At 37.0% G+C, this 21807-nt stretch overlaps 1 protein-coding gene and 1 non-coding gene across 5 annotated transcripts in view; both read left to right on the top strand.

The window, feature by feature from the left end:
- Positions 1–21807, top strand: part of SUPT3H (SPT3 homolog, SAGA and STAGA complex component) — a 546620-nt gene that overhangs the window by 436328 nt on the left and 88485 nt on the right. For all 4 annotated transcript variants that reach the window (XM_058736123.1, XM_058736125.1, XM_058736124.1 and 1 more), the window contains exons 8-11: positions 4193–4305; positions 5598–5705; positions 9498–9665; positions 20399–20509. In XM_058736123.1, coding sequence (XP_058592106.1) covers positions 4193–4305; positions 5598–5705; positions 9498–9665; positions 20399–20509 — 500 coding nt within the window. The remainder of the gene's footprint in view (positions 1–4192; positions 4306–5597; positions 5706–9497; positions 9666–20398; positions 20510–21807) is intronic.
- LOC131515652 (U4 spliceosomal RNA) lies at positions 18868–19013 on the top strand. The gene has a single exon (XR_009263693.1). It is a non-coding gene; the product is annotated as a U4 spliceosomal RNA (small nuclear RNA).

The following is a 21807-nucleotide window of genomic DNA, read 5'->3' as shown; positions in this document are numbered from 1 at the left end:
CTGAGGGATTATAGACACAATGGTGTCTTTAAATGGAAAAACTGTTCTGTGGTCATAATAACAATGCATTTGATTTGAAAAAAAGAAAATGAGAGCTTCATTTATAGATCATCAAGTACAAATAAATGACACATTTCCAACAGTGTCCCATGTAAATGTCAGTAAAATATAGGAAAACATGTTTTGGGAGCTTTTTTGTCCTAACTAAATATACTTTGCAGTCTGACTAACAGTTTGGCATCCTACATCTGTGAAGCATTAAGTAAATGACACTTCAGATCATGGCAATTTCAGCAAATGAGAGGTTTTTGTATTGTAATTTTTAGGTTTAAAAATGGCATTCAAGTCTTTTATAAGTATAAATCTCCAGTTTATAAAGTAACGTTTAGTGCTATTGAACTATTTTTTAAAATCATATTTTAAATTTAATTCACTTAAAGGAACAGGCGTGCTATTTCACACTAAAACAGATAGCCACTGGAGCGTCCTAATACATCTTACGTTTGGAAATCGGACTTTTAACAACTCAGTTTTTTGTTTGTAACTCAGTAATAATGAATATTTTCCCTTTCTATAGAATATACTTATAGCTTAGATATAATATTATGCTTAATTTTTTTAAAGAAGATGGATTTGGGCATTTAAAAATATTTCTTCATATGATGCCCATAGGTGCTTCATTATGAAACCTTAGTGGAAGACTCTGTTTTTTATGCCAGAGTGCTGTGGTTGGGAATGCTTAGTCCAGGTGGGTCGGCACATTTAGAACTAATACCCACACTGGTCAGAATGGTAGGCTCTTTTCGTTTCTACCCTTCTGATAAATTACCAGGATATAGGAATTGTGATCCAGCTGTATGTGTCTTCATAAATATTTGATCTTGGCATTCACTGATTGGGACTACTGATGCATTTTTAAATTAACACATAACTTTTTAGGCTGAAGGTAAGTTGCAGAATTGGGATACTGATCAAATTCACCAACACTTTGGTTTTTATATTTATGTAAGTTAGATAGTCATTTCCCTTAAAGTCTTAACATCTGATATGAACGTTAGTTCACAAAGCTTAAATTTAGTTATAAATTGATAAATCTTTTTGCAAGCCTTTCCTTTCAACCTTTTGTTTCATATATGAATTTTGTAAACAAATACGTAGATTTTCTTTTTAGTCAATCTGAGAGTCTGCTTGTATTTTAATTGATGATTTTAACTTATGTGTGTTTAATTACTTATACTGTTGGGTTTATATATGCTGTCTTTGTGCTTTAAATTTACTTTTTTTATTTTGCTTTTCCTTCTCCTTTTCATTGTTCTGTCAGATTAATTAGATTTTCTTCACTCCATGTTTCCTCAAACAGTTTGTATAGTGTATATTCTCTTTCTATTATTCTAGCTGCTATCCTTAATTTTTTAATATGCATCCTGGACTTAAATTTTTTAAGTTGATCATTAGTAAACATTCCTTCTCAGCCTAATTTTGTTTTTCCCAAGGCTCTGTGAGAGCTTAAAGCACTCATTTTTGTCTTAAAAATGCTTTATTTTGCCCTCATACTTAAGTGGTAGTTTAGTCGGGTAGGAAATTGTGGGCTAGTAGTTATTTGTTAAAACAGGATAGCATTGTCTTTTAGCCTCTGTTGTTGGTAAGAAGTCTCTGTCCACTTGTCCTGTGTTTTCCCTGTCGGAGAAACTAAGAGAATCAAGGTCTGACCTCCCAGCGCTCTGGTATATGGGGAAATGAAGAGGCTGGCAGTCCATGGCTGATCAGTATATATGCACAGGAGGAAAGAAAGAAGGAATCTCTACTACAGAAGATTCCAGGGAGGACCAGGCCTTCTGAGGAGGATTATTTTCAATTAATCCAAGTAGCAGTAATTTTGAAGAGATTGAAGTCGCAGAAGAACGTCTTCAGAGTGGAATGAGCATTAGAGGGTGCACTAAGGGAAGGATCAGAATGGCAAGACTGGGAGACGGTTGGGGTAGAAATAAGGAGATAGGATGCAGGGATGCAAGAATGGGATATTGAGAGAAACTTGAATTTTTCTAGTGATCGATGATGAGAAAGATAAACGTGGGTATGAGAATTAACTAATCTTAAATTCCCCGTATGAAGTTATTTTAATTCCAGCACAGAAGACTGATAATCCTAGGAACTTCTGACCTTTGTTCAGGATTCTGTTGAAATTGTTGATCAATTTCCATGATTACCCTTTCTCCTGATACATTGAGAAGAGGAGTAAAGGTGAAGGAACTCATTCATTCTGGTGCCCCCCACCTCCCGATGGAAACAAACTGTCATGACTGGGGGTATCTGTGCCTCTTTTGCTGGTATTTCCCAGCAATACCCTGGGAAGGTCTGTCGCTGAAGCCATCCTTCTGCAGCTGACAGGGAGGGAATTATCTCAGGGAATCTTCACCTGTTGTTGGAATAGCAGTAACCCACAGTGGTTTTATGGGACCTCTGTGCACCTTTTTGACATGGAAAAGTTGAGACCCTACCCTTTAAAGAAGTATCATCTTTCATTCATTTGTTCATTCAGTTTTTATCTAGAAATATTTATTTTGAGTCTGCGGATGCCAGGCACTATTCGTATTCTAGGTGCTGGGGATACAGGGTGGACACATGGTCCTCATCCCTGCATTCTCAGAGCTTAAAATCTAGTGAGGAAGCCACCAATTCTGTTGCCTGGGTGGACAGATCTGATGGAATGCTGGGAATTATCCCTTCCCTCTCTTAAATCGCTTAGAGCATAGTCACAAAATACCTGTTTCTGTGTTCCTAACAGCCTGTCAAAGGGAGAAGTGGATATGGTACCTTTTATTGATTTTGCCAAATTGCTGCCTGTTAACTTGAACTTCAGAAGTATTCCACAGATGTTACACAAGTGTTTGGGAGCTATTGCAGCTCGCTAGTTAGTTGGAATGTTGCATGTCAGAGAGTAGGTGGAAGATTGGTTACTTTGGGGAGATAGTTTTGAGGGGATTATCATAATTCTGCCACAGTTGACAGCTTTGGATATACACTTCGATAGCAAGACTTCATGTCTTCTGTGATTTATTTCCAAGAAAACTCTTCTGTATGTGGAATTCATGAAGCCTGTATCTGTAAGGATCCAAACATCATGCTTTGAGTGACCGTTAAGGGTTTTAATAGACCCGTGGGACCAGATTAACCAAAAGAATAATCGGCACAGATTTCTTTACCATCACTCCCTTCCCTGTTGATTACTGGTTAAATTAGTAATATCTAATAAAGGCCCTATGTCAGGTTAGACTCTGCCTCGCACGGTGGCAGTTTAGAGATCTTTACCGGAAGGTTCCTCATGCGCTTGGTACCGTTAGGGATGCAGAGAGAGAGACCTGATGCGTGGTGTTTGCCTGCAAAAAATCTTCTGATACGGTTTCAGAAATGATAAGCGGACATGAAAGGGTATCTGATGATATAAGTGTTCAGTAAATGACTGTGTGGGGAAGTACACAGTGCAGGCAGGATCCGTGTGAGTGAAGAAGAGAGGCGGGATGCCATTCCACAGAGGGAAAGGAGCCGGGGTGAACAGAGAGAGGGTTGACTCAAGGCCAGGTGGCATTTCAGTAGGCACTGGTATAAAGACAGGCTGAAATCAGTCTGGAGGTTCGGAAAGTCAGGCTTAAGAATTTGGACATCTGCAGGCATAAACTTTTTCTATTTCATTCTGTAACTGCAGGCATAAACTTTTTCTATTTTATTCTGAATTTGTGACTTTCAGCCTGTTCCAGTAATAGACACATTTTGAAATGTATCGCAAATACAATTTCTGTACGTTCCCGTTTTCTTTTTTTTTTTTAATCACAGGTTCTTTCTTGCAGGAATTTCTTTCCACAAGCATAAATTAAAGTTACAATCAAGCAACCCCTTTGACTATTGTTAATACATGAGCTATGGCCAACGGTGACTTATTCTGACACTGTGAGAAGGTCTGAACATTAAGTCATCTCGTGTACTGTGTTATGTAGCACGGATACAAAATGCAAAGACCCAAATGCATGAGGAATTTCTCGGGGCTTGAATATCCCGACACTATCATTAGTGCTTCGAAAACATAGTGTTTTAGATGCATTATTTTTCAAATGTAATTTCCGTTTTGTGATGGTAACATGAAGTATTAAAACACTTTAAAAATTAAATTTTCGATATTTATTTTTTTGATGGCTAGCCAAAAAAGCCTCCAAATTTCGAGACTGGTTGGACTGCAGCAGTATGGAGATAAAACCCAATGTTGTCGCTATGGAAATTTTAGCATATTTAGCATATGAAACTGTGGCACAGGTAAGAATTATAATATCTGTCCTAGCAGGCCATTCATGACTGCTTTCTCCTAATCCCTGTCCATGATCAGGTCCTCTGCCGCTACTCTTCCAGGAATGAGAACAGCCATGAGTTGTATCCTATGGCAATCTTGCCATTTTCTGAAATTTCCTTCAGTTATGTTTCTTTGTATCCTCAACTCTGGTGGGTGTTAGGGTAAAAGTGGCTGTTTGTTACAACTTGATCCTAACCCGAAGTTGTATGTCCCTGCATACTTTTTCTCAACCTTGAATTCTAAGGACACATCTACCTTGTTTAGAGATTATCTTTGAGCTTTGAGAAATACCTTTGTAGTTAAGTACAGTCTACTGAGTGCTTACCAAAACCTGAGTCCAGAATCAAAGCACGGTCCTTTGACCACAAGCATCAGCCTCTCCTGCCTGCTTGTTTAAGATGTTAACCCAGAGGGACTCCCTGGAGGCTCAGTCGAAGCATCCAACTCTTGATTTCGGCTCAGGTCACGATCTCATGGTTTGTGAGATGGAGCCCGCGTCGGACTCTGTGCTGACAGTGCAGAGCCTGCTTGGAATTCTCTCTGTCTTCCTCTCTTTCTGCTCCTCTTCAATCCGTCAAAATAAATAAATAAACTTTAAAAAATAAGAGAAACTAATAAAAGAAAATAAAACGTAACCAAATTCGAATCTCGGTATCTAGAGCCCAGAAATCTCTATTTTAAAATGCTTCCCCTAGTGATTATTAAATACAATCTGAGAACTACTCCCCTAGAAAGTCAGAATATATTGTTTCTTTTTTTTTTTTCAATAGCACATGTTTATTCAATAAATTCGGCCTGCTGCATTAAATTGCATTTATGTTTTACTGGATAAAAATCATCCGTACTCTTGATAGAATAAAAGCACAGTTTAGAATATAGCATATCTAACCAGTTTATTCATTTCATTTTTCTAATATGAAATTTATTGTCAAATTGTTTTCCATACAACACCCAGTGCTCATCCAAACAGGCGCCCTCCTCAATGTCCATCACCCACCCTTCCCTCACCCTTCCCTCCCTCCCACCCTCTATCAACCCTCAGTTTATTATCAGTTTTTAAGAGTTTCTTATGGTGTTTCTATTCATGGATAGGTCCATTTTCCAGTCAATGAAAGCATATGCTCATGTGCACAATACAGATTTTTAGGCTCACTGTATGATCAGTAACATTTGGAATGGATTGCTTTCAGTTTTGCCACTGCATTGACATTGGTGGTTCTTTCCAGTGATGTGACTTCTTTTCATTACTCTGATCTAGTTAGTGGACCTGGCTCTTCTTGTGAGGCAGGACATGGTAACCAAGGCCGGAGACCCCTTCAGCCATGCCATTTCTGCAACCTTCATTCAGTATCACAACTCTGCTGAGGTGAGTAGCAAAAAAATCTGTCTTTGACACATCTGTGGATTTTTCTCATGTCTGGTGTTTACAGTAGTAATTCTTTGAAAAAGACAATGTAGGAATGTATAGCCTTCAGTCGGGAATCTGAACACACTCAACTTTCAAACAGGGATTTTCTGAGTTCCTACTATGTTCCAGGCCCTAACAAGCCACTTAATACAATTATTTGCTCACCTTTTTCTTGCCTTATCTAGCTTCCCTAGCCCTGCAGTGAAAGAGGGATAGTTGTAGACCTCACCTCGTTTCCATGGGCGGTGAACAACCGGTTTGGGCCTTTGAACAATGTTGAGAATAGTTCTTTATTTCTTTGCGCCTCAGAAATGAGAGGACCACTATTACTCGTGTCCTAATAATTCCCAACGTTTACTGATAATTTTACTTCCCAGTTATTGATCCAGCTCTAAACATGATTTAAAGAAGCATGGCTCCACTTATTCTCTGTGTTCAGATTGGCCCTTGTCATGTGAGGATCACATCCTTTCATATCCAGTTTATGTGGCTGGGACCCCCACTTAGGGGACTATAAAATCTTGCCAAACTTTAAGACATTGTGCAGTAACTGTGTAACATTCTTATTATGAAGATTCTCTGTAAGCAGCATATAGCTGCAAACCAGAAATGTGGTATGATCTATTGAACGAATTTGCTAATATGTAACTTTTTTTTACTAGCACAAACAGCAATTTCATATAATTCAATCTAATAACCGTATAGAAGGCAGCAAGGAGGTTAGGTTAACATCTATATGTATAGCTGTGAAGCAAGCTTTGGATCAAGTTGGGTGAAATATACAACCTGAAAATGGCTAAGCCCCTTTGAGAATTTGGCAAAAACTATAAACCCTGTCTCCGTAAACACATTCACAAATTTTGTATACAATTCAGGGTGTTCAAAGACCCTCTGAAACCATTCTATGGATCTAAGGGATCTGTGAACCCTACGGACCCCAAGTTTAAGCATCTCTGCTCTTGGATACTTAGAAAATATATAAATATATATGCCTATATATCTCATTATCCGTCAGAAGATTGACATCTTTTTATTCCCCTTGGAGGATCAGATTGGCTTGGAATCCAAGTAGAAATTAAAGTGTTTTGCCCATTACAAATCCTTTTTTTTTTTCTTAGAAAAGATCATACATCATTATCAGTCATCATACTTTAAAAGTCCCTAAAGCTTACTCAGTTGATTAAACACTTTGTTTTCTTTACGTTACAAACCCAAATTACGATGTCAAAGAACACCCTTTAAAAATATCTTTGGTACACGTTCACTTTATGAATATGTGTATAAGTATGCTTTTCATTAACATCAGACAAATTTGTTGTAACATTTCTAATTGAAGAAATTTACAGTGAACATAACAAGCCTAGTTTTCCCTTAACATTCAAGGGATTGCTTGCATGGCTAGGAAAACTCTTTATTTCCCTTCTTTCTTGGTTCTCCAGGGTGGCCAAGCTGCCCTGGGCAACCGCTCAGCAACCACAGCTGCTGCTCCCAGCTACCCAGTAGTTAAGAAAAATGGCCTGTGTGTGCTCGGTTTCCCGGGCTCTCTGGGAGGCAGGAGCGTGAGTGTCGGAAAGCATCCTGACTAAATATGTTAGCAAAGCCTCAAGCGTTCCCCTGGCCGTCCAGACACCCCTCCTCCTGTGTGACTGGTGGTCAAAATGAACATTCAGAGGGACTGGAAATCTTCCTGCCCTTTATTACCTGACAAAACACAGAGAATGGCCACTCTAAAGTAGGATTCTTCCTCATCAATGTTACAAACCAGCAACCAACATCAAGCGCCTGCTTTAAAGAGCTTTTTAACAAATTGGGGACAAAGGGGAACCCCAAAGACTGGTATGATCTGTGTTCTGTAAAACAAACAAGGAAATGAAGAACAAGCAAACAGACAATTTGAGATTGCATATGCTAATTTCCAAATGAGTGCCATAGACAGGAAGCATGGAGGTATAGAAACAATCCCTGACTGTAGAGAAGACTCCAGAGAGGAAGCTGGTGTTGAGGGAAGATAGGACTTTGACAAGATGGTAAAACTGGGGAGAATATTCTAGGCCTCAGAGGCAGCATAGGTATAATTGTAGAAGGGAAAAACAAAGCTGATTAAAATATTCAAGCAAAGGATTCATTGAGGAAGAGGAGGAGGTCAGATTAGAAAATTAAGCCTTAGGCTCTTAGAGTTAAGGAAGAGTTGTTGAAGGGTTCTTGGCTCCTAAAGGGTGATGAGTTCAAATGGGTGTTTTAGGAAGATCCAAATGGAGGTGCTACATGCTTTGGATTGGAATCAAGCTCTCAAGGTATGAAGTTAATACATAATACATTCTATTTTAATGACTGACATTCTTGAACACTAGGCAGATAAGGAACCAAGCTAGTTATGCTTGGGTTCTCAGATTAGCATCTTTAATAGGAATTGAAGTTAATTTTTAAGGTTTTTTTTCTAACATATGGTTTATGCACAGCAAGCAGAGATCTCTAGGAGTTGCCTTGTTTTTCCTAAGAACAACTCATGCCAAATTAGCCTTATTCTTTCTTGTTTGATAATGTTCCTAGGCAGCCAAATCAAAGAAATATTTCTGAAACCAATACATGCATTTCAGCCAAACATTTTACAAAGTTTAGCTTAATTTTTTTATTTTTTTTTATTTTTTTTTTAACGTTTATTTATTTTTGAGACAGAGAGAGACAGAGCATGAACAGGGGAGGGGCAGAGAGAGAGGGAGACACAGAATCTGAAACAGGCTCCAGGCTCTGAGATGTCAGCACAGAGCCCGATGTGGGGCTCGAACTCACGGACTGTGAGATCATGACCTGAGCCGAAGTCAGACACTCAACCGACCAAGCCACCCAGGCGCCCCAGCTTAATTTTTTTAAATATGGAGAAGTGTAGGCCAGCAGATAGTATGGTTAGTATAGGTGGTGGGATAAAGAAAATGTGGACTAATAATACCATATCTGAAAAAAAAGCTTCTAGGCTTTTATTGGCCTGTACATTTCTTAGGAGCTAATATTGTGATGTTACTGATAAGGAAATTTTTGTGTTTAGTTTCAGTGTTTAGGTACCATCCAATAGGAAGGACATTGACACAGTAGAGGATATCTAAAGGCGAGTTATATCTAAAGGTGAAAGAACCTGAAATGAGTGGTTGAAGGAATGTGAGTTAATTTGACCTGTAAAAGAAAAGAGGCTATGCAAAGTGACAGTCCTCAAACATTTGAAGCGCTTACACATGGAAGAGAGAACAGACCTGCAGTCATGGCCAAAGAAACCAGATAGAAATGAGGGATATTATGAAAGAAGGAAGGAACTAGAAATGGAAGGAGCTAGAGGTATCTACAGTGACCCTCAGGCGCTGAGTTTGAGTCACTGGTAGAAGTCTGGTCACACTGATACAAATCATGTCTGGACAGCGTCCGGTTTGGGGGGGACTTCAGAGGTGCCTTTTGAGACACGTAAGTCTGACATGCTGACAGAACCTCCAAGTAGAAATCTCTCTATCTGACCGAATCAACAGAAATTTCAGAAACTGTAGTAGACAGATTAAGATTAAGCTGATCAGACAGATTAAAAATTTAGACTATTTAGACTCTCAGGGGCAAGACAGGGCACCATTTCTGTGCACTAGATAATCATACCTTGTGTTTTGATACTTGTAAACCTCAAGAAGTATTGAATTCAGGAGGTATTCAACCAAATTGAATGTCAGTAGAAGTCCTGGTCACTTGATTTCAAAACCAAATCTCTTTGGGCAGGGGTCTAGCATGAAGTCCTACCCAGAATCTCCTGAGACCACACCTCCTCCCACACCAACAGCCCCATCATCTGGGTCACAGCACTCAGGGAAAACCACAGCAGGATCCCTTGGGAATGGGAGTGCTGGACAAGACTTGACTAAAACCAAGCAAAGGAAAAGAAAAAAGGTCAGTGACAATTTTTTTTTTCCTTTTTTTTTTTTTTTTTCTGATGCAGAGCTTCGGAGAAAAGCTTGTTGAGTTTGTTTCAGAGATCTGGAAAATGTGCTCTGTTTTGCGCATCATTCAGATTTTTAGAAACAACCAATTTATGCTTGACCATACTTAATGACTTCTCCTGAAACTTTCGTAACAGATTCCTTCTGGATAAAGCAAGATAACGATTTTTTTCTAATATTTTATTAGAAAAATTTTCAAACGTAACAAAAATATTAAGAGAATTGTAGAGTTAACACCATGTATCTGCCATCTAGATTCTACAGTGAACATTTTACCAATACTTACGGTATTATCTACATATTGACTTTTATTATATCTATGCATCTAATTGTTCCTTTGCTCATCTGTCAGTTCATCTTCTTTTTTTTTTTTTTTTTTTTTTAGCTACAAGGCCAAGTAAGCTACAGACATTAGTACACCTCATGGCTTAACACTTCATTATGTAACATTTTTTTGTGGTTCTTTTTTTTTTTTTTAAGGTAAAACTTAGCACACAGTGAACCACTCAATGCTTAAGTATACCCTTTGACGAATGTGGGCAAATGTGTAACCTGTTGTTTTGTAAATCCCTCTCAAAGATATAAAACATTATCATCAGTTCAGAAAGTTCCTGCATGCCTCTTCCCAGTCAATACCAGCCACTATCCTTAGAAAGGCAGTCACTGTCCTGATTTTTTTCATACTAGCTCAGTTTTTTCTGTTCTAGAACATCATATAAGAAAAATGTAGGATGTAAACTCTTTTGAGTGAAATGTCTTTCACTCAAGATATTTTTGAAGTTTGTTTTTCACTATAAGTGTAATTTATTTCTCTTTAATATTGAGTAATATGCCCTTGTATGAATATATCAATGTATTTATTCTGATTATGGTGGACACCTAGGCTGTTTCCAGTTATTGAGGTATTCTAAATAAACCTGTTGTGAGCTTTATCGTGAAAGTCTTTATGGGCAAATGCCTTTATTTCTCTTGGGTAAATAGCTAGGAATTAAAGTACTAGGCCATAGAGTATGTATGTGTTCAGTGTTCAAAGAAACTCTAAGAATGGGGTGTCTGGGTGGCTCAGTCAGTTAAGCATCCAACCCTTCATTCCTGTTCAGGTGATGATCTCATGGTTTGTGGGTTTGAGCCCCACTGACAGCCAGATCCTGCTTGGGATTCTCTCTCTCCCTCTTCCTCTCTCTCTGTCCCTCCTCTACTCTCTCGCTCTCTCTCAAAATAAATATTAAAAAAAGAAAGAAAGAAACTCCACGACTTTTTTTTCCCAAAATATTTGTATCATTTTATACTTACACCTGCAGTATATGCCTCACATGTTCATCAGCATTTGGTGTTATCATTGTTTTTATTTTTAACCATTCTAATGGATATTCAACAGTGACTCATTTTACTTTGAGTTAGCACTTCCCTGATGACAAACGATGTTAAGCATTTTTTCAAGTGCTGACTGGCCATTCATGTATCTTCCTAAGGGAAAAGTCTCTTCAAATCTTTTCTACAGTATTTTAAGGGAAGATTGTCTTTTATCACCAATTTGTAGGGGTTCTTTATATATATCCTATGTAATAATCCTATGTCAAATGTTTTTTCTACATGTTGTTTCTCAGTTCATGCCTTACCTGTTCATTGTCTTAATGGTATATATTGATGAGCAGACGTTTTGAACTTCTGATGAAGTCTCATTCATCCAGTTTTCTCACACGTTTATTGCTCTCTGTATCCTAAGAAACCTTTGACTTCTCTCAAGTCATGGTGATAAGTGTTTTCCCCTGAAAGCTGTATCACTTTCATTTCTATTTCATCATCATCAGATTGACTTTTGTGTATTATATGACTGGAGGTCCAGTTCACTTTTTTACATATGGTTATCTGGTTATTGCCAAACTTTTTGTTGAGGACTCTTTTCTTCCATTAGATCGCTTCGGTGGCTTCGTTGAAAATCAAATGACCATTGACACCTGGGTGGCTCAGTTGAGCGTCCAACTCTTGATTTCAGCTCAGATCATGACCCCAGGTTGTGCGATCAAGCCCATGTCAGGATGTGCGCTGAGTGTGGAGCCTGCTTAAGTTCCTCATCTCTCCCTGTCCTTGCACCCTGCTCACGCTCTTTCTCTCTCTCACCTCTCTCTCTCTCTCTCAAATAAAAATAAAGAAAGAAATAATCAAATGACCACATATCTAGTCTTTATTTCTGGAATTTCATTTGTTTCATTGACTGATTTGTCAGTTGTTTTGTTGGTACCATTTGCTTTGATTACTGTAGCTTTATAGTAGGTCTTATAGTGGGTAGTATGAGACCTCAAACTTTATCTTTCAGCCATAATTTTATGGACACGCTGTGTCCTTTGCATTTCTATATAAATTTTAGAATCAACATCTTAGTGTCTACCTAAAGGAAGGAAGAAGGAAGGAAGGAAGGAAGGAAGGAAGGAAGGAAGGAAGGAAGGAGAAGAGGGGAAGGGAGGAAGAAAAAGACAAAAAAGCCTAGTGGGGGTTTGAAAGGGATCGGATTGAATACTTCTATCAGCTTGGGGTTATGAATGTCTTAACAGTACCAACTCATATAATCCATGATGATGGCGTACCTCTGTATCTTTATGAAATCTTCCCTTTAGCACTGGTAATATTATTCACTCTGAATTCTATTTTATCTGATTACTATAGCCATTCCAGCTTTCTTGTACTGTTTACATTGATATGTTTTTCTGTCAGTTTTCTTTCAGTGTATCTGTGCCTTTAATATTTAAAGCACATCTCTTGTAGACACCAAATAGTTGGGTCTTGCTTCTTTTTCCTTTCTAAAGTATATCTTTTAATTATAGTCTTTAATTCCCTGATATTCAGTGTATTTATTGACATGATCCGATATAGGTCAACTATTTTGGTATTTGTTTTCTGCTTGTTCTATTTTTGTTTCTCAGTTTTTCTTTCTTATTTTGGGTTCTGTGCTCTTTAAGAAATTCAGTTTATCTACTGGTTTCTTAGTGATACCTCTTTGCATTATTTTTTCAGTGGTTATGCTAAGGATTACAATATATCCTTAAATTTTCAGTGTACTTGGAGTTATTGTACTGCTTACATAAAATATGAGACTCATATTTGTAAGACGCATGTACTTTACTCTTGTCCATTACGCTATAGTTGTGATACATCTTACATCTTCTTATGTTATAAACCATAATACTATTTTTACCTTAAATAATCAAATGCATTTTAATGAAACTAAGAGAAAAAATAGACTTTAACATTTACCATTTCCATTTAACATTTACTATTTTTTTTATGTTCAGATTTCCTTATGGTATTATTTTCCTCTTTTGTTCTACTAAATTTTATTTTAGCATTTGTTACAGTGCGGTTTAGCTGGTGACGGTTTCTCTGAGTTTTCATATTTCTGAAAATATCTTTTCTTTCATTTTTAGAAGATATTTTCACTGGATATAGAATTCTGGGTTGGCAATTTTATTTCACTACTTTAATGATATCATTCCACTATTTTCTGGCATCCATTGTTTCAATCATATGTCAGTAGTTTGTATTATTGTTTCTGTGTTTGTAATGTGTTCGTTTTCTCTGGATGGTTTTGGGATTATATCTTTATTTTTAGTTTTCAGCAGTTTGACTGTGATATCTACAAACATGGTTTTCTTTGTATTTATCCTGCTTAGGGTTCACTGAGCTCCTTGACTATTGGTTTATGCCTTTAAGTATTTGGGGGGAATTTTCAGCAGTTACTTCCTCAGATATTTTTTTTTATGCTTCAATTCACTGTCTCTCCTCTACTTCTGAGACTCCAGGCACATATTTGATAGTTACTTTGATATTGTTCCACAGGTACCTGTTTAACCGTTCTCTTAGTCTTTTCTCTTTCTTCAGGTTGGATAAATTCTTTGATATTTCTTTATGTTCCAGACTCTTCTATCAGCTCCAGTCTGTTATACCCATCCAGTAATTTTTTATTTGTGATATTCTATTTAATTGCTTTATAATTTCCACGTGATTTCTTTTTAGTTGTTGTGCATCTAGTTTATTTGTCATTTATTACAAGTTTATTTTCCTTATCTTCTTGAACATAGTTATAATAGCTGCTTTAACATCCTTCTTTGGTCAGGGCGCCTGGGTGGCTCAGTTGGTTGAGCATCCAACTTCGGCTCAGGTCACGATCTCACGGTCCATGAGTTCGAGCCCCGCGTCGGGCTCTGGGCTGATGGCTCAGAGCCTGGAGCCTGCTTCCGATTCAGTGTCTCCCTCTCTCTCTGCCCCTCCTCTATTCATGCTCTTGTCTCTCTCTGTCTCAAAAATAAATAAATGTTAAAAAAAAATTTTAAAAAAAATCCTTCTTTGGTCAATTAGTATGGCTTATTTTCATCTCCACTGAGTATAAATCATGCTTTCTGTGGTACTGAGGCTCAGTGGAGACCAAAATAATGCCTCCTCTCTCAGTCTGTTCATCTCAGGCAATTTCTTACATTGTTGCATGTCTAGTAATTTTCAGTTATATCCTGGTAATATCATAGGTAATATATTGTAGAAATTTTGTGTTCTCTTATATATGTGAACTCTTATATATGAAGAGTTCTTGGTGTTGATAGTGGTGGTGATTGTGTGCATGTGAGTTAAGCAGACAATTTACTGTTCTACACTGAGCTCTAAACTTGAAACTCAGACTCCTCTTCAATGGCAGCAGCTGGAATCTCTCCTCAGTTCATGTCATTTTAACTGGGTTTCTTGGCTTTGGTACCACAGAGAAATCGATTTGGGAAAGTTTGTACACAGAATTGGGGACTAACCTTCTTTGATTTTGCCCATTTTTGGTATTTCCTTCCTCACTTCACACCTGCTGTGGGTGCCCTGAATTCTGGCCTATATTTCTATATTTATAAGAATTCTATATTTCTTAAAGTCTCTAAGGTCATGTGCCCCCTATACTGACTGGAGCCCACCCTTATACTAAAACAGTAAAAACAGGAAACTGAAGCCACTGTTCTTCTCTTCTTCGAAATATAGGCACTCCCTTTCCAATTTCTGTCTGGTTTTGATCAGTCTCTATTGCTTTCATGTTCTTGTTTTTCATAATTTGTTTAAAGTTGATACTCCTTTCTAAAACTCAGTTGACAGGGTGCCTGGGTGGCTCAGTCGGTTAAGTGTCTGACTTCGGCTCAGGTCATGATCTCACAGTTGTGAGTTGGAGCCCCACATTGGGCTCTGTGCTGACAGCTCAGAGCCTGGAGCCCGCTTCCGATTCTGTGTCTCCCTCTCTCTCTCTGCCCCTCTCCCACTCATGCTCTGTCTGTCTCTCTCTCTCTCTCTCTCTCTCTATCAAAAATAAATACATTTAAAAAAAATTTTTAAATAAATAAGTAAAACTCAGTTGCTACAATAAGAACCATTTGCCATTACAAGTAATGGAACCATGCCAAGATATAATTTTATAATGATAGTAAGCAAATTTAAGTTTTAGTCTCATATCTCGTTTCCTCTTCCATTTACAAAACACCAGAGCTCAGTGCTTATTTATTAAGGGAAAATTTGAACTATAAGGAACTTCTGTATTATAAAGTAGTTTTAAAGAATTTTAGCTATAGAGCTCCAGCTCACTCAGTAACTGAAATTAGGACAACAAAATGTTACCTAAAAGACCTCTTCAGTGGACTTGCTTTATTAAGTATGTAAGAAGTTGTAATTCATTTGAGATAATTATGCACACATACATAAAAATTTCAAGAATTTCTAAAACTTATGAAGAATTCTTTTTTTCTCTTAAATATTTAAATACTTCTCTCCGAATCTTGTTGAAAGCTATCACCTTAGAGTTGTTTTATAGAAAAGGTTTCCTTTTCTATAAAGTATTAAAGTAAGTATTAGATTAAGTTAGATTAGATTAGATTATCTAAGTAAAGTATTAGATTAGTCCATATCTGAATTCTCCTAAATTCAAAATCAGTGACATCAGAATAATTTCCCACTTTAAAGCTATTAATTATTTCTCTGTTTACTCATCCACATCTTTCTACATTCAGACTCTTGCTGTGTTTTCATTTTTAGTCCCGGGAAACTTCAGCTATGGTGGGAAGACGGTACAACTCATTCTACATAAAATCATAAAGCCTATATGTATTAGCCATGTGTCCTAGAAGCCAAGAGATTCAATGTATAGCCATACAGTGATACTGTCACTATAATCTTGGCCATGTCCCTTATCCTCACTTTCTCATCTATAAAATGGGGTAGGAGTTGGGGAAGTTTCAAACAGATGGCATCTTGCATTGCTTCCAGATTTAATAACGTATGAATCCTTAAATCTAGTGATACTCTCATCTTCTCTTTAAGTACCTTTTCTAGTTTTGATTTCCTTAAAGAAAAGATTTTTCTAGTTACATAGAACTACAATTTTAACAATAAACATCTCAATTAAACTTTGAAATGAGAAAATCAACTATTAAAACTAACTATATTATATACTGTAATCTTTGGCCAAAGAATGGCCCACCTTCATCTGAAAAGAATCCTCCATAAGCACAAAGCTCTGGGAAAGCTATGTGTCCAGCAGTGAATAAAAGGAAGACACATACCTGGCCAGTCAGATTATAAATCAACCTTTGAGGTCAGTGAGTAATAAAAATATCAGTAATAGTAGTACTAACCTTTTGTTTTGCTCTCATCTGAAATATGTGCTCCTCCTCTGTAAGAACCACTATTTCAAGTTTAACAAAAGATCTAGTCCATCATTCTGGATGTGGAAAGAATAAGTGGCCATTATCTGAGATGCCAGGTCCTTCTTCAAATTGGACTTCCCTGGCAAGGGAAAGGCTGAGAAAGGATAGGACGATTTAACTTGCTGACCATTTTTTTTTTTTTATTTAAAAAAAAATTTTTTTTTAACATTTATTTATTTTTGAGACAGAGAGAGACAGAGCATGAACGGGGGAGGGGCAGAGAGAGAGGGAGACACGGAATCGGAAGCAGGCTCCAGGCTCTGGGCCATCAGCCCAGAACCTGACGCGGGGCTCGAACTCACAGACTGCAAGATCGTGACCTGAGCCGAAGTCGGACGCTCAACCAACTGAGCCACCCAGGCGCCCCGCTGACCATTTTTTTAAAAGTCAAGACAGGCACAGATGTTTGTTTGAGATCCAGCAGCAATACAAGTTCAGTGTAGCTTCCTTGGACCACAGTTGCGAGCTCAAACTGTGGGGAGACTTTATTCAACATAAGCCAGCAAGGACAAGCGGAGAGACAGTGCTCCAATCCAGGAATATGTGGGATTCCATATGATACTTCAGCCTCCAGTTCCCCGCATCAGCTTTTGGATGAAGAGACATAAGTAAAGATGCAGTGGAAGAACACCGGAATGGTATGAATGCAGCCAAGAGGAGGAGGACCTGACATATGAGGGAGAACTTTACCAAGAGCTTTTCTCAGGGAGATAAATGATTTATTTTGGTGGAGATTTCAGCACTCGTTGCACAACAGGACTCCTTACGTTGTCAAATATGTAGGCTTTATCCTTGAAATTTTAAAAATAAAGAGTATCCTAAAGTTTGGCACAATCCGACTGGGAGAGATGAATTGATAAATAAATCTAGCGCTCTTTAAATGTGATCATAGCAGATAGAAGATGTTTGTTTTTATTTATATTATTTATTTATTTTTGAAAGAGAGAGCATGAACTGGGCAGGGGCAGAGAGAGAGGGGGACAGAGGATCCGAAGCAGGTTCATGCTGACAGGAGATAGCCCAGTATGGGGCTTGAACTCACGAACTGTGAGATCATGACCTGAGCCAAAGTCAGGTGCTCAATCAACTGAGCCACCCAGGCACCCCCAAATAGAAGAGTTTTAAAGATTAAATGACAAATATATAAGTGTAATGCTTATTCTTCTGAAACAATTATGAAGAATACTACAAAAAGGGTAGAGCCACTGCTAAATTAAAAATTCTCAACTTGGTATGAATTCTGAATTTGAACAGATTACAAATACCTTAGTGAAGTCCTGGATGTTGACAGAAATGTGAAGAGATTTCCAAAATCTATCATTTTAGATTTAAAGGTTCCCTTCCAAAGAACTCAGTGGGCAAGTCAAGAAAGTGTAGAAATGTGCACATGGTAACTTCCTGCTGTTTGCGGTTACTTAATTATAGATAAATCGGAAATGGGCAGATTGGAAATCTGATGACATTTTTCACAAAAGTGAATATTTTTGTTTTTTATATAAGTTAGCTTCATGTTTTTAGTGAAGATCACGCTTCAACCATTAGTTTCTAGCTTACGTTTCCTTCAGTGTTCTGAAATCCTATTTGATTGCCCTGCCAGAGGTTCTGAGAGATTTTGACCAAATGTCCTATGGTTTTGACTAAAACCAAATTTATTTGGAAAAGTAAGGAAAAGTAGAATCATACATTGGCCATGGAGGAAAGAAATGAAACATAAATCCAAGTTGTGGGAAGAAAGGAGATCCCGTAGAGGAACTTTCCATCCTACTTACTATGCAGAATATTGACCCTCTTGATTTCTCTCTTTTGTATTTCCACTGCAAAACTTAGCTCTAAATTCCAAATCCAGCTAAATATTTGCATTGATTTCCACAAATAGATAGAATGCCTCAACCTTTAATGAGTCTGTATTAGTCATATTCATCTTCTGGGGCCCAGTGGACTCACAGAAGAGTCTTTCCCCTTATCAGATACCTACTAATTGCATTTATTCTAATATATTCCAACTGACACAAAGTATTTGAAATTAGAATCAAGAAAACATTCAAAAAAAAAATCCTGTGTACTTATATATCAGTGCCAAATGAAGGGTTAAGATAACAATTTGTGTGATTGCGGGCACAACGGATACGTTATTTAAAGGGCATTGTTGGAATGAAGTTGAGAAAGGGACTCTAGAGTAAATTCCTATTTGGTTTATTGCATATCTTATTAAAATCATAAAAATGGTCAAGATCTGGTTTGTTTCATATTGTGCACTTTATTTCAGGTTCAGCTTAGATAATTAGCAGATGTTCTCATTGAATGGGAATTTTTATATTCTTTTACTAGCTATTGGAAAAGCATGCACAAGGTACCGAAAGAACATCTGAAAAGTACAGAAGGGTCTACAGTGAAAATGTCTCTTCTAATCCCTGTCCTTTAGATACCCATTTATCAAGCTTTGCGCAGTGGCAGTATCGTAGCCAATGAGGTTTATCCGAGGCGCGATTATTGCTAATAGATATCCATTTATCCTTCAAGAGATAAGGACTATTACTGATGTTTGGTGTTCCCTTGCAAAAATATTCTATGCTTAAATGAGTTTATAATGTTCGGCCTTTTAAAAAAATAAGTGGTAACATAGTGCCACCCAGTTGGACCCCTTGCATTTTTTCATACAATACGTCTTAGAGACAGTTCCATAGGAGTAGGGATGGAACTTTTGGTGGTGGCTGTAGTTTCTGTTTCATTCGATGGATGTACCATAATTTATTTTAGTGTTCCCTCATTGATGAATATTTACCTCATCAATCCTAATAGTTCTGCAGTGAGAGTATAGATACGATATATAAAATTGTGTACCTGTGTAATATATTTGTAGGATAAATCCTTAGAGGTGAAATTGGGTCAAAAATGGTGGTCCATTTCCATTTGACAAGATTTTGCCAAATTGCCATCCATAGCGGTCGTATTAGTTATACTCCTAGAAGGAATTATGAAAGTGGTCATTTTAGTAATTATCAGAAAAACAAATAATCATTATGTGACTATGACCTCTAGAATACAGTTATAGTAATACACAAACTACTGTTTCTTCCTGTTGATTCTTTAATGTTAATGACTGGCATCTGGTATCCATTGAAGTATAAAGCAATTAAAATTATTGCCCCAGTTTTATAGATGAGCAAACTGAAATGCAGAGATATTACATTACTTGACAGGACTGGTAACTGATAAATCTGGACTCAGGTATTTGGAAAACCAGAGCCTGCAACTGAACCACAAGACTACCTTGCTCCTATTGAACATTTTAATTTTTTTAAATCACGTTACATACATTTCTTGAGCTGGTATCCATACCCTCTTTGCAGATCATCTTTCTCTTTCTTGTGTCTTTTTGTACTTTCAAACCTGCCTTTTTACAGATGAAGCAGATTAAAAGAGACAGGTTTTGTTTTATTTTCTTTTGGCCCTAGGAACCAAGTTAACATGATTGTTTAGGACAGACCCCAGTATTATAAATAAATATACAGCAATTTTATATTTTTCATTTTAAAATTGATGACCCTCAAGTTATTTCAGAAACATGCCCAACAGGTCCCGAAGAAACATTTGTAATGATAAATGTTTAAATGTTTTTCAAAAAAAATAACTTCCTTTTATAACTTCTTTCAGCAAGCCCCCACGACGATTCTCATCTACACGCAAGTGGCTGTATTCTCCTGCACCCTGACAGGCAGGCCTAGGTGAAATATTGTGGGCATAAAAATTGCATTTGGTAGGTCTGCTAAGGAAGGGGTCACATAAAAGTCATCTTTGATTTGTTAATGGAATTTTTTTTTTTAAACGTAGTATATGGCAGCAGGAATGTGCATCCCAAAGGGGAAAAAAACGTCCATTTTATAAAAGTTTATTTTCATATTTTATACACTGTAGTTCTGTTGTGTGTTTTTGATTTAGTAACAATTTATGTGTTTTTCTGTCGCAGAGTACTGCGGCCTGTGGTGTTGAGGCTCACAGCGATGCCATCCAGCCCTGCCACATCAGAGAGGCCGTTCGACGCTACGGCCACAAGATTGGCCCCCTTTCCCCATTCACAGTACGTAATAACAGAGTTATAAAAAGTTATATTTATAATCTGAAAGAATTTTGATTTTCAAGTGGTCAAATGAAGAAGCAATGGAATTGTTGAAAGCAATTTGTGGCGACGGTAATTTTGTTGTATAAAAGTGGCATAGTCCTCTTGGGAAATAAAAGTTAGTCATTTTTGTCTCTTTTTGGAAGGACAATTTTTTTCTACAAAATATTATTTTCTTTCAATTACAAATTATGCTTTTTTGTTGTTGGGGCTTATATTTTCTATTTTTCAAAGCTTAGGTTTATAAAACTTTTTTGTCAAATTATATGTATCCAAATATTGCCAGAAGCACTTTATATTTTAAAATTGGTTAGATTGGCAATGCCACTTCTATCAGATGTCCTGCTCCTAAACATACTTTGAGTTGGAAGAAGAAGAAATGATTTCTTTACTGGCTTTGAAGTAGGCTGAAATGCAGATAGTCTTTCACATCTTCAAATGGTTGTAAAGCTTATAATCAGGGTTTGTTTTGTTTTTTTTTTTTTTAATGGAGAATTAAAGACTGTATTTCAACAGCCTAAAGAAAGTGTGTGTGTGTGTGTGCGTGTGTGTGTGCATGCGTGTGTGTGTGTGTTTTATTTAAATGCTCATCTCGTGGCCGTTTTAAAAAAAATCTTTATTCCTGTTAATAGAACTTTCTCCAAGTCTTTCTCTGTATGAGGCATGGGTTTGATATTCAGAAAGTGAAGTTTGTTTGAAGGCTGAGGAACATTAGAATTTACTATTTGTTTGGTTTCTTCATATTCATTTCTGCTTAATACACTAAAGCAGACTACATATATGTTTAACATTATACACATATATATACATACATACATAAATAGGTATAATTTACTATGCGTTTTCTCCTGAGGATGGGTTTTACTATTATCCGTTGATAGAAATCATGATTTCTATCATCTCCTTTTTTTCTGCATTTTAGTTAAAAGGAATGCTTGCTTTCCATTCTTAATTTTCATTAGTGAATTATATGGATGCTCATTGTGACAGCAAGAATGTATCTCAAGCTGTGTATATTTGGGTCCAGAAGTTTTTTGTAATCATAACTATTATTTTCACTTTTGTTTAATATGTAAAATTTGTCTTCTATGAGGACATGATTTTAATACACTGATGAAAGCAATATATCCTTCTGCATGAATGTTTTTAGATCATTCAGTTGAAAGGACAGAATGAATCAAGTATCTCTTTTTCTTTTTTCCTGCATGGTAGGTGAGATGATTTTTAGTGATAAGGCAAAATAAAAATGAAATTTAGAA

Source organism: Neofelis nebulosa, chromosome 6 (assembly GCF_028018385.1).
Source record: "Neofelis nebulosa isolate mNeoNeb1 chromosome 6, mNeoNeb1.pri, whole genome shotgun sequence".
NCBI classification, from domain to species: Eukaryota; Metazoa; Chordata; class Mammalia; order Carnivora; family Felidae; genus Neofelis; species Neofelis nebulosa.
This window is presented reverse-complemented; position numbering and strand designations above follow the sequence as displayed.